Source organism: Schistocerca piceifrons, chromosome X (assembly GCF_021461385.2).
Source record: "Schistocerca piceifrons isolate TAMUIC-IGC-003096 chromosome X, iqSchPice1.1, whole genome shotgun sequence".
Taxonomy (NCBI): Eukaryota; Metazoa; Arthropoda; class Insecta; order Orthoptera; family Acrididae; genus Schistocerca; species Schistocerca piceifrons.
Genome location: NC_060149.1, coordinates 69,908,210 through 69,922,600, shown reverse-complemented (window position 1 = coordinate 69,922,600; position 14,391 = coordinate 69,908,210). Strand labels below are relative to the sequence as shown.

At 37.8% G+C, this 14,391-nt stretch overlaps 1 protein-coding gene across 1 annotated transcript in view; it reads right to left on the bottom strand.

The window, feature by feature from the left end:
* LOC124721099 overlaps nucleotides 1-14,391 on the bottom strand; it is a 336,010-nt gene that overhangs the window by 304,446 nt on the left and 17,173 nt on the right. Inside the window, exon 3 of the mRNA XM_047245919.1 lies at nucleotides 8,060-8,122. Within this exon, the coding sequence (XP_047101875.1) occupies nucleotides 8,060-8,122 (63 nt within the window). The remainder of the gene's footprint in view (nucleotides 1-8,059; nucleotides 8,123-14,391) is intronic.

Below are 14,391 nucleotides of genomic sequence, written 5' to 3'. Positions count from 1 at the left end.
CGCACTAGAGGCGAGCAGTAGAATGTCATTAGCAAATGAAGCAGTTTTTCGTATGTTGTATTAACACACAGTCATTCTTTGCCCCACTTTAGTATCTGCCAGGGCTGCTAAGAATAGTTTTGGTAATACAGAATGTGCTTCCCGGTCTCTGTTTAAAGTTCTAAATTTTCTGATATACTGATAGTCTATGTCTCACACAAGGTGTAGCATTTTCTTCAGTATACAAGTATGAGGTAAATCAGTGGGGTTTTGCTCAAGGCCCGTCAGGGCACATTTTGACAAAATTAAGTCAAAAGTTTTCTCAAAACCCATGAATACTAAGCAAAGTCGTAATTAATTCCAATGTATTCATTAAATGTCACTAATAGTATTATTACTCACACCTCTAGTTTTTCTTTTTTCACCTTCATACGTCCTTTGACACATTATTTACATAGAGCGTGGTAGAAGTCTTATAAGAAGTTCCATACTACTCTGCAACGCGTAGGTAATTCTGAGTAGGAATGGGTATTGCGAGGAAATGTAGAGGTAATATTATTTGAGAAGAATATCACACATCCCTTCCAATAATTAAAAGACGCGAGTTAGCACCTCTCGTCTGATAAAAGCTTAATAAGCCACTTTGAAATGTAAATAAAATCCGTTAGTTCACTGCATATTATTATCGTATCACAGTTGTTTCCTTCCATGGAAATTTTAACAGGTTGTTCCATTTTGCAAAAGACTGTTATGTTCCATTAAGACAGGTAGAAATGACACTTTTTATTGTACTGAAGATATTTCGACCTTAAAAAGACTAAAAGCTTCAGTAGTATAACAGGGAGCAAAACTCTTCTAATAGGAAAAAAAGAAGAACTCTTCCTTCCCTTGACAACTCATTCTACATTCCGTACAGCATTTGGCTAGAAACATGGTGCATTTGTGTGTGTGTGTTTTTTTGCGTAAACACTTATTTCTATTGATGTTTTAGTTAGCTGTAAATTATCAACATGTAAGCAAGCACATGACTAGATGATATGGAGGCTTCTTCAGAAACTGATGTAGGTCGATGTGATGCGAGCATGCTTGAACTACAGAAGGTGTCACTCACTCATCACCAGTGAGAAAGGCAGAAAGCACAAGCAGATGGGTATTAATTGAAAAGATGCTCCGTGGTTCACAACTCGCGAAATCTACTGTGGAGTGCTGATGGGTAGATGAGATTGTTAATAGTTCAGCATTCAAAGTGAGTAGGAGTCTCTTCTCTCGTGACGAAGGTGAGTAGAAAGCCTCTAAGAGAGGATTACTGAAGTAAACGGAGGAACAATGTAAAAGAAATTGCAAAAATGACTGGAAGAAGTCAACAGAGCAAATTTGAAAGTAGACCTGACTTCCAGTTATGATACGACTAATAGTGTTTAACCAACATAACAAAAATAAAATAGCACAAGTTAACTACTAAGTCATACAATCAGTTGAGGAATTTATACATTTAGAACGCTTGAAGATAACGACAGGGTGGAGGGCAAAAGAAATTAATAGAAGAGTAAAAATTATATGCACTGTTTCTGTGAACTAAATACAGTGTCTGAAAAACAAAAGCTTACGAGCAATGTGTATTATGAATTTTGACTTACGACACTATGACATGGATTTGCAATGCGAGTCCCAGCGGCGCATAAAGTCACTGCATTAGTTGCAGACCAGCAACCATATTGACAATAAACTTTCATAATTACGCATGTAGAAAAAAGTGTGAAGATGAGAAAATAGGAGTGGAAGTAAGGCTTAAGATCTCTCAATAGAAGAAGAAAAAGGAATACAAGCGGGATTGTAAAATAAGCAAAGTAACGAACTGCTAAGACAAATAAGTACCACAAGTAACAAAACTGAAGGCTGCGATAGAAAAGTTTCACAAAACTGGCGATAAAGCTGAATGTAGCCTGCAGGAGGCTTAAACACACAGTCTAGCAAAATTGCTAACCAAAGTCTTAAGGCTAATAAACTAAAAAATTGTCATAAGTGTTCTGTACAACGTAGATAATAAGTAAAAGAAGAAAATTTGAAATAGTATTACTTTTATGACCGAAAAGAGAAACGAAATTTTGCTTTGAAAGGCAATCCAATAACATTTCATAACAGAAAATCAGAGCGTGTAAGAGATAAATGGTAAGATGCTGAGAAACAAAAGCCACACTGTAGAAGAAAGGCAGTACATGGGCCAATTAAAATAAAAGTCATTCTGGATAAAGGGGATTTCCGTTATTTCTGAAACTGTGCAGAGAAATGTATTTGAGCTGGAAGAAAGAACACAGTGAATGAAAACACGAATATGAAGACACATAATAAGAATTCACTAATTCCTCGCTCCAGGTGAAACAAATAAGGAAAAATTGTGTAAGAAAATGGTATCATAAATGCAAAACAGAATGATATAAGAAAAATTAATCTAAACAGAATATATGATACTTCGAAGAAGGCACCAAAATTCATGAAACTGATTACGTGAGAATAAAAAAGACTACAAAATCTATGTATATAGTTGAAATAATTCAATCAAATGCTTTGTAAAAGAAGCTACCTTAGCAAGGCAACGAAAACTGAAGTGGCTTTTTAGTTAACAAGAAATCTCTACAACAAGAAATCTATTTCCATAAATGCAACTCTCCAGCCCTACAACGCTTTCATTAGACCATAATGCCTTTATACTTCAGAATGTCTTTTTAATACAGTCAAACATTTCGGTGAAAGAGAAAAGAAGGAAAGGAAAATAAAGAGTACAATCTTGGGACCAAAATAAGAGAATGAGATATGGAAATCAAGAAGCAATAAAGAACTTTATGAAAGAGCACAACGAATATTAGGCATAATGAGCAAAGACTAAATGATAGAAGAATAACAGAAAGAAATTTTAACTCGTTTGACAGAAATCCAAAAACATCGGTGAGGGGAAAAATAGATAAGTACTGGAAAGAATGGAAATGTAACTCATCTCATGTGGTTTTCACTAGGCCAAACCCCAAAAAAAATTAATGTTCCCGTAAAATGAAGAATGACTTTTTGAAATGTGAATCTACATTAGGTATAAAGACTTCATTAAAGTATCATGAAACTCAGAACTGAAATAACAATATGACAAGGACACTGAATATTATCTAAGGAGTATTCAGCAGATCTAGAGGAAATATTCAGATTTTGAACTCGCAAAATAATGAAAGAATATGTGTTACAGGAGCATATCCAAAGCATTTTCGCTTTGCTTTTGACAGTGTGCTGTTTGTCCCTTGAGCGGATAAACTTTGCAACGAATCGAAGATCTTAATAACGCAAGTTTGAAAGTAGGGAGTCAAATAAATTATAACAGGGTTAAAATAATTTATAATCAACACTGCGAAAAGAAAACCTAATAATTTAACAATGAAGAGGTTGAAGCAACTGACCAGTTTTTGATTGCAGGACAGTTAAATGCATAGCAAACGAAATGAGCACAACAATAAAAAAAGGCCTGTAACAATTTTGACAACCCAAAAACTGTTTTCAACTGTAAGCTTTCGATGTGGCTGAACCTAAAAGCTTAAAATACGTGTACTAACAGTTTTGAATTACGGCAATGCGACTTGGACTTCGAACGCGAAAACCATTCAAACACAGAGGTTTACTCAGTGAGCAATGGAGAGGTGCTGCGATTACTGTATGCAGTGGAGATGGTCAGGACATGTAGCTAGGTAAATGAACCACGACAGTTCTTCACTGGATTTCAGTAGGTAAGAAGAGACGTAAATAAAGACCGGATGGAAGTGGAAAAATAACTTTAGAAGACATGCAAAAGCATCTTCGATGAGTACAGCTGAAGTTTATGTTGCATGAAGGACTATGTTAGAGGCCTTTATTCAGCAGTTTAGATATTAATGATGACTGTCCTTTATCATGAGAAATAAGTACAAACATTTAAAATGAGAAAAACATTGCCGTTATTCTGATTTAAATGTGACTAAGGCCACAATGTAGACCAAAAATATTTTTAGGGGCGGAAGTGTTCGGTGTATTTCCAAATAAATTGTCTTCAGCTAACGACGAAACACGAACGAAAGTATAATATGCGTACATAAAACATATCCTTGGCCAAAAAAGTAATTTTTAGGGAGAAGCATTATTCTAATTTTGATTTCCAGGCAAGAACAGTGGACTCATTTGTCACGATACAAGCAATTACCAAAATTTAATGTTTGAGCACTTCACCTGTTGTCGTTTATTTAATAGTGATAATAAAAGGATATGCACTGCGATAACTAATTTATTTTAATATTAGCGTTTAGGGGGAGACCCACCCTAAAACATCACTTTTCCAAAAAAAAGGCTATTTCACGTCTTTGTAGTGTTTACTCTTAGATCCCAAAATGATTTGGCTATATTACAATTACAAGTACGTCTAAGAAACATTTGAAATATAGACTGCACGAGGAGTTGTGGCACACTGGCTGTTGCCACTGTGGTCAAGGCAATACCTGTCTATTAGGGACTTGCATCTGATGCACTACTGACCAGAAGCACTGATGGCAAGACACAATATCCAAATGAAAATTTGCATAGTGTCATTTGGTCCAAGTGTCCCAAAGAAAAAAAAGGAAAGAAAAAAAGATACTTTTGGGTCTTGTAGAAGCTATTTCTCAGTTCAGTATGGGATGTTTGAAAACTAAAGAAGGCAGAAATTCCAAGACTCCTTTTATCGCCCTCACAGAAGAACGTGTGCTGATCTAGAGTTGGACGATGGATCAAGGTGTCCACAAGATTCTGGAGAAGGAAAAATTTAAGGTAAAGGCTACCCTGGTCCTGAAATTACAACAAGAAGAAACCTTACAGGAATAGGAAGGAAAACTCGTGGTGCTGGTGAATTTTAATGGGTATTCGTGTTGTACTAGCACTAATTTTCAGTAAAATTTTAAAATCCGTTTTGCTGTAAATTTGGTTTTCTATGTTCAGTGCCAACTATTTCATCCTGAATATTACCCAACCACAACGAAATTTTTTCAGGAAGTACTCTTGAGGAATCTGCATTCCTCTATGCATTAATATTATTGAAACTGTAGTTTGTTTATTTTATTAAAACGTTTATGTACCTATTATCACAGAAAATTTAATTTTGAAACTTGAAAAAAATACTAAAAGTAAATTACTAACTTTTTTCTCATAAAATGAATGCATAGAACAATTGAACAATAACTTGCGAATGTGCCTAAAAATCTGGAATATGATAACTGATGTGTTAGTACTAAAAATTGGTTTTAAAATATCTTAAAAATGGTATTAAAAATTCAAAAATCAGCTAGTGTAAGTGATAGAGATGCGCTTAAAATTCGGCTGAAATTGGCAAAGAAGAAGAAAAGTTAAATTCTTGGGTGGAGTCACCCTGAAGTGTCGTGTGGCAGAAAATACAATACACATACACATAAGATGGCTCCATACAATTGTGAAGCAAGAAAATAGTGTGAGATTTAGCCTGTGTGTATTAGTGCAGTCACCAGTGACCACCAAGTTAGGCTTAGATGAAACCTTGATGTACTGAGGCACCTGAAAAGGTAGATTACTGCAAGATGTGTCAAAAAGTACAGAGACAAGTCAGTTTATTATAATGTTTACAAACAACAGATGTTAGTAGTGAATGTAGAAAATCGTGAAAGAGGAATGAAATAGCGTTTGTTGGTCTTACCTGATGCTAAGGCCAGAAATAATTATACTGCGATAAAGAATGAACACATAAACGAAAGCTAAACCAGACATACAAGGGAGAACATAAATGAAAACAGCAACTACTAGGCGTCATAGTGTAAAAAATTATAGGATTTACGCTGTTTGACGAGTCAGACTACAGAAGAGATTGGAATATGTAAAATACAACAAAATTCACCAGCAGAGCAAGGACATTCGTAAAATGGGATGTGAACATAGACGAGCCAGACGTTAAATATTACATGGCTCGTGAGAAAACCCAAGACGTAACACGATTACAAAATCTTACGAGAAGATGCAGTACGCTTATAGAACGCTCCGCTTCCTACTCCGTAGGAAAGGAGCAATGAGACGTAAAAATTATAGGGGTTGAATATCTGGAATGTGTGGTGAGAGACGTCATGAGGCAATGTAGCAAAGGAAGGGGGATCAGCTTGCAGAAATAGACATCACATCACCTAAATTACAAGCTGTGGGCTAGCAGGTGTTTTAAAGCTACACGACGAGCGCATCTACTGAACAGAAAAAAATTCTTTAAATTTTGTAAAGAGAAACGTAGTTTTTATGTATCAGAGATATGGGTAACCTCTTTGGTTTTTGAAGAAGTGAATGTGTCCGATAAACAACAGTGTCGTGCGATTAATAACGGGGTAAAACATTAAGGAAATTCAAAATTAAAATCTTTCGTAGAAGTAAAATCACATGGAATTTGAATGCCTGAGGAAATTAACCATTACTAGAAACCACTCGCATATCTTTTGAGAAGTGGGCAACGAAGCTAGATGAGTGACAAAACTATAAAAGGAGCCGAGAACTATTGCCAGACTCAATTTTAGGAGTGTACTGAAAGTTTATAGATGGAATGAATAAAATGTTCAGTGAGAAATTTATCTATTTAATAAATATATTTGAAATATTAGCTATAAAAAAAATTGTAAAAATTATCTTAGTCGACGAGTATCGACGACTGACAGGATACATAACGAACGCTAGAAACAAATGAGAAGAGAACACAGGAAGCGATAACGCATACGAACATTAGCAACTGAAGCTCGTTAAGCACTGACGCGAGATTAATGTAGAACTTCGGAAAGTCTCGTTTCGGGCTCACACTGCACAAAAATATTTGCCTTGTTGAGGACGGTGCTGTGGATATCTTAACGTTCGTCATGCTGCTGGATCCCTCATCTCTTCCCCTCTGCTTCTGGCGTCCGCTAATGTTGTGCAGAAGAATATATTTGAAACACAGTATTCTGGGCTACTATACGTTGTCATTCTGTTGGCAGAAAAACAATAACTGTTAGTGATAAATTTTAGTAAGCAGAAATTCGAGAAGTAAGTGTGAAACTTAAATTTTATCCTCTGCGGAAACTTGCCACTCTTACGAGGCTAAAGGTTGAGTTTTAATTATCAGTGCAAACGATGTATGAATACCACACATTGCCTCTGCTAAACAGAGGCGTACCCCCATGAAATTTCAGTGATATGTACTATTGTTAATAACGGTGTTCACCTCTCAAATAATACTGATCACCGTCAGCTCTCTTTCTAAGGAACAGCATAAAAAAAAAGTTTTTGACGAAATAATTGAGGCTCTACATGGAGCTCGTAGCAAAACTACGCAAGCACTAAGCAATGTCTACTGTGCGTGGTGAACTAGGAGTGTTAAGTACGGTTACCTTCACCAGGAAACCAGTCTCCACCACAAAGAAAATATTCGTGCAAGCTACTTACGTTTCCGCTCATCTGACCATCACAATAGCTACAGCGTTAGTAAAACTGCAATTACAAACATGATAAAATTGAAATGTAACTCCGAATTCATGCTCTACTTACGGCTCTCTGCGGCAGAGATAACAGAATGAAAGTAAATCTCTTCGGGTGAAGTCTACTCACCTCAACGTAGACGGCAATAGGCGACCCGTAGCGTGCTTTTATGTTTCATCTCACTCCGCGGTCTGAGCTTTTATTTGTACAGTACATTAGGTGGCAATGGAAGGTGTGAGCAGGTAATAGATAAACCACCTCTGATTTGACTGGGCTTTAGAAGCTTTTAAAAGTGTAGCAAAAATGAGGGTAATTTTTAAAGGAAATGTATGCCATTTTCTTTCTGGTCGGTGCTAAATGTAGACTGAAGTCACTGCACGCTTTGAGCCTCAGATGGTTTAGTGCGACCAGTTAATAGTTACGTGTGCAAGCTAGAGTCAAGATCTAAATACTACTGTATTTACCATGCAGTCGAAAACACTAAAATGCAAATTATTATTGTAATTCGCCTTAATCCTAGTTATAATAGTAGTAATAATAAATTGATGGAAGAATACTATACACAACGGAAGAGATGCCAACTCACTCGTTGAAGCGTCGACCAGCATTCTTCAAGAGTGCGGTCGTTTATAGCGGAATTCGATCTAGACTGTTGATCCATGGTAAGCACAAGAAAAACGATAGCTTCCATTATTTACAGGTAAACACATGTCACGCAAGTAAACTTCTAATAGTTAGTTGAAACTACTTTTCAAAATTGTGGTAAAAATGAGACAGAGTCATCTATAATATTAGAAGCATGATTCCTTACACACTAAACACCAGCACAGTGAAAACAGTTGTTCGCAGCAAAATGAAGAATTAGTATATTTAGAGCGAGAAATACAGTGAAACTAAGAATGAACCCATAGTACCTTAAATCCATTTGCAAATAGTCAGCAATTTTGAGGAAGCTGTAATTATGCTCTACTGATAATATATGACTAGTTTTATAAGGATAGCAAGAATGTGATGTTACTCTGCATAAAGACAAAACAGGTAAGTAAGGTACCAACACCGCAGGCGCGCTAATTTCAAAATACTGACACCCACACCAATCAACAAGAACACTGCTCGGGACTCACGGGAGCATACAACGAGCTTTTATTTTTAAAGAAAAGAATGAAGAATACGTATTTATTCTACTGTCGTAAGTGTTTCTGGTCCTTTCCTGGACACAACAATTCTATTCAATCTTTACTTACTTGCAGGAAAGAGCTTTCAATAACCGCTAGCTTTCAGTTTCCTTACTCGTTCTCTCGTTATATCTTCCGCCGACGCGACCTGTAACCGTTGGCCGTGTCTGTATTACTATACACTGACGCTACAAGAAATCCAAATGTAGGAGTGAGAACACTGTCAGTAATGTCTCACTTCTAATTCCGATTGTGCTGATGGCGGAAATGAAACAAAGGAACAACTTCAAATTAGCAGTGGGACACATGCCCTTACTTGTCCCAAATTGTGCTACGAAAAGCCTGTTTCTGGAAAAAAAATTGCAAATAAAATCTAGAAAAGGATGCATACGGTTTTACAAGTAAAGATAATAAAAGTCGAAGTATCTGGCTTGGACAAAGGAGATTTACTTTTGCTTATAAAAATGTTACTCACAAGGGAACGTCCCCATCGCACCCCCTCAGATTCAGTTATAAGTTGGCACAGTGGATAGGGCTTGAAAAACTGAACACAGATCAATCGAGAAAACAGGAAGAAGTTGTGTGGAACCGTGAAAAAAATTAGTGAAATATACAAACTGAGTAGTCCACGCGCAAGATAAGCAACATCAAGAAGATTCTGAGCTCAGGTGCGCCGTGGTCCCGTGGTTAGCGTGAGTAGCTGCGGAGCGGGAAGTCCTTGGTTCAAGACTTCCCTCAACTGAAAATTTAACTTTCTTTATTTTCGCAAAGTTATGATATGTCCGTTCGTTGATTGACGTCTCTGGTGTCTGTTCACTGCAATAAGTTTAGTGTCTGCGTTTTGCGACCGCACCGCAAAACCCGATTCCTCCACGGGAAAACACGTATGATATATTCTATACGACACTGGTGACGGCATGTGCGTCACATGACAGGAATATGTTGTCGACCCATTTAACTTGTACACTTGGCGAATGGGTAAAAAGATTCTTCTACCTTGCCCGATTTAGGTTTTCTTGTAGATGTGATAATCACTCCCAAAAAAGTGATGAAAACATAAGAGTTTGTCACATAAACTGAAAATAAAAAAATTAAACTTTTCACTCCAGGACCTCTCATTCCGTAGCTGCTATCGCTAACCACGCGACCACGGCGCTCCTTGACTGCCAGTGTCCTTCTTGTTGCTTATCTTGCGCATGGACTACTCAGTTTGTATATTTTACTAAATTTTTTCATAGTTCCACAAAACTTCTTCCTGTTTTCTCGATTGATCTGTGTTCAGTTTTTCAAGGCCTATTCACTGTGCCAACTTATAACTAAATCTGAGGGGGGTGCGATGGGGAGGTTCCCTTGTCAGTTAATCCGTCCCTTTCATGTTTTGCAGTCGTATATATGTTATTTACTTGAGTTACTCTTGTGGGTCTTAGCCATCAGGTGTGGTTACTGCCCTACAGACTAGACCCTGCGTACCCACATAATAGGACGCTTCGAATGTCAACTACGTGCATTTATATAAATATTTATTTTTCCTTGAGGCACTGGCAGAACTCTGGGACAGGGGCCTCTGTATGTAACTGAGCCGTAGACTCTACCAGGGTCCAGTGAGAAAGTAACGAGTAATGTACCTCACAACCTAAGCAAACAGGTTACAGGTTAATGGAACAGAAATTGTGCAGCAAGAGTGTGAACTGCCTGGATAGCAGGACTAAGCTGTGGTCTTATCTGACTCTGACATTGGCATGCTTTCCGTTACACGGGCAGTGTGGCTTTGATTTCGCGGCGTTACTGCATTCAGCCCAGTTGCTTATCACTGCCTAGTTCCTTATCTGAGCCTTATCGGGGGCCTCACACTGCACTCCTTGTGTTTAATGCCCTTCGCGGTGCACACAGGAATCGCACATAGTTTCATATACCGGTTTTCTCGCTCAGTGTAGAGTCTGCAGATGTTATTTCATCCCCGATGGGTATTAAAATGAACGCTGCTCTGTGCTGTAAGATGCCTCTTACAATTACTATACTACACTACACTTAAGTATTGTTCGGACATCGCGTGGCAATCTGGCGAAGGACACCGAATCGATTATAAATTCAAATCAAATGCCCAATCACTAAATACTACTATTGCGGTACGGAAAATACTCACTTTAGCCAGTTGTACAGTGGGATTCCGAAAAGGAGACTTTCGCCTGTGAAAACATTTTGCGCTAGTAAAAACTGTCAAACATCACCATTTTTTGGATTCACGTGAAACTTAGGATACCCCAGCAATTTAGATAGAAGGACACCACGCCCCCAGTGGTACTCGGATCACCCTCTCACTTAATGATGCTTGAATATTTTAATGGAATTAATCAGTGAATGATTCGGCAATTATTATACTCAAACAGAACAGAGACTATTTGCTCAGCTGTGTATGCGCTCGGCTTCATTACGGAAAGAAAGCTAAACTATTTCGCTGTTCTAAGTTTGGGAATGGGACTGCCATATCTCACCGCGCAGTGCTACTTTACCGATTATTTTCTTGTCCACCGAGCTTTACCGCTAAAACTCACCCGATGAATCATTTCTTTCCATTGTTTACTATTTACTTCAATGAAGCAATGCTGTCCGCAATCGCGAATTTTTTTAAGACCTTGCGAGGAAGTACCGCCCAAAAATTTGGTCCTTAGTTTCGGTAACTTCATGGCCGATTCATGTAAAAGTTACTTGGCGTCCTGCAACGTTTGCAGCTGTTTTTCGTGCATTAATGGTAATCTTGTGTTTATCAGCGTATAATCCACTTCAAGTTGGTCGTCATCAAAAGGAAGCGATTATCAGCATATAATCCAGTTCGAGTTAGTCGTCATTAAAACGAAATCAAACGAACAGTTAAGTGGGGTAAAGCGCCTGAAATTAACTTACGCTGGTAACGTGAGATAAATCGTCATTCACTGACGCCTTTTTCAGCTGTATTTGTTTTTCTTTTCTTTAGATGAGTGCAAATATCTAGTAAGAGATGATCTTACAACAGCAAAACATGGACGTTCTCTTCCGAGATGCCAAAGTGGCTTCCTAGATAGTTTATCTTCTTCCCACTGTACCAGAAAAGTGCTAGCGGAACTAGACTCTCAGAACAATATCCTACCGTAAACGTGACCTCAGCTCCATCCCGACAGGATAGTTTCTGTCGTTATTGTTTCATACAGTGTAAAAGATTTAATCGGGGGAGAAACGAAACAGAGAAATTTAATTAAATTGGCTGTAACATGTAAGATTTTAGAAATAATATCTAGTTTTCTCTGAGTGATATAAACAATAATTTTTTAATGGTATAAAGCGGACACTAAAGTATGTCTTTTTTCACGAAACTCGTAGGACAGTACTTATAATGTGTAATAGGAACTGGTAGCTGTGGATCCCTGTTTCACGAGCATTTCTATTTTTCATGTACCGTCTTGCATGATTTTGACGTATGTCCTATAAATATTTTACAAATTTAAAAGGCTAATCATTTGGATGACTGCGGTAGTTTCAGTTGCTACCATCTGTATAGATAATAGAAACAATAATTCTTTGTTCTTGATTAGCAGTAAACGATAATACCAAATATATTGTTAATATTTTGCAGGCATCCTTTCTCAGTTGCTGTTCCAGTGCTGTTTGCCTTGTACATAAGAACGGCTATTACTCCTCGTATGGAAGAGAATTTTATTTTTTGTTATTTCCTACAAACAGAAATAAAATTCGGTTTCAAAATACAAGTATCCTTATGCACAAAATAAACAGCAATAATCGCGAATCTAGATTTCGCTTTCTTGCATACAAGAAACAGAGATCTTAAGACAGAATATTTCAGTAAGTATTTTATAATTAGTGGGTATCGTGGTGTGATAAGTTATGACTTGGCTAAGCGAGCGATACACAAGGGAGGCACACTCGGTAAAACTATATCGAACAGCTTCTCTCAACTTGTGGATGACAACGTTCCTTCTTGCTAAATTGAAAATGAACTCTACTCCACGAAATATAATACAAATCGCCCGATAGCTAAAAGTACATTCGTGTCGGAACAGTTATTGAGCGCGACCTTGTGTTTTTAAGGGCCTACGATGTCACTCCGTCCCGATTTTTGACTCGCGGTCTGTGATCTGTCAGAAGAAAAGAGGACGGGCGCTGTTTACAAGATGATGGATGAGTTCTACAAAGTTGAAGTACAGAAAGCAAATACAATAACTCTCGAGTCATAAAAAATCAGAACTAAGTGCCTGACGTGAACATTAATAACGAAACGAGTTTTCTCAAATATTATTTTTCTTCGAGTGAAATCTGTACGAACACTTTTCTTTCCAGAATTATCAAGGTTGCGGAAATAAGGATTATATATTATTTAGATGAAAACAAAAACAAAATTACCCCTAGTCCACCGTGAAACTGTATCATTTTTGATTGGCGTAATATCGAGTTTAAATTATATGTCAAAACTGGAGATAAACTTTAGGGGTGTTCTTAGTGTATCCAGTTTTATTTTTATTCTCAAACAACCGACAAGGACGTAATAATGCGTCCCACTAAATTGCTAGATGTCTCACCGTTTCTGATGTATACGTATACGTTTTTTCATATGCTCAAATAAAAATTGGGAAAATTCGCCGTTGTCACTTTTCTCATTACAGTCCTCATTACAAATGTATGAATCAATGTTATTGGAAATGCTCTTGTTTGAACGGCGCGCATTGAATTTCAGTTTCATTTACGAAAACCTCAACAGGCGTGCAATCTAAACAACAGTTAATCCTTTGTTGCTGTATACAAATTCTTGCAAAGGAAGGAAGAAGTAGGAAGGCAGCTGAAAAAGGGGGTGGAGGTGGAGGAGGAGGAGGAGAGGGAGGGGAGCAATGTGAATCACATTTTGGGCTTCACGCAGTTTTTGAAAGCCGTCGGAGGAAATTGAATTCGTGGAGGCTGCGGGTGGACTCAATCACGTTACTATTACAAGGCATAGTCAATATCCGGCCTCCGCTGAGAACATAATTTAGTAATAATTGACGGAAAGGCGGTCGCGCGGCTACGCCGACAGCCGTCCGCTTCGAATTTCTTTTTAAATTTCTTCCGCGTATGGTTACCTTCACAGGAAGCAGCTTCTTACAAAACGGATCTTTCAAATTTCGTTAGATAAGACTGGTTATACAACTGTCAAACTTATAAACAGACTCGATGCAAATATTTACGACGTCAAAGGGTCAAGCATTAGACGTTACAAGGTAACTGAGAAGATGAACACGGTTTCTGTATTTAGCCTTTATTTCAAGTTTTTAGCACTTTTTTTTTTTAACGGACAACGATATGTTGTTCGAATTTTGTAGTTGGCAATATAACACGATTACCAAATACGATAATGAGGACGAAAACAAGCTGATCGAAAAGAGTTACGATGTACAAAACAATGTGATATACGTCTCACGAGTTGAAGTACAAAAACTGTTAATAGTACACTTAGGGTAACGGACCGTGATGGGTAATCAGAGTTATTTTTAATGAAGCAGATCACCAGGTAAGAGTAAATACTTATATCCCACTGTCCCATTAGGGGTGGTTCTGATACCCGCGGGTGTCTAAAAGTGTTACATACAGCAAAAATTGCCTCGGAAAACGATGTTTGCTTAAGGCACATAAACTCCAAATAGGTGTACGGCTGAGAGGGTGGTATGACAGGTGTGGTACTGAAATGAATGCGCGTGGGGCCTGGAACGCGGGTTCGGGTCCG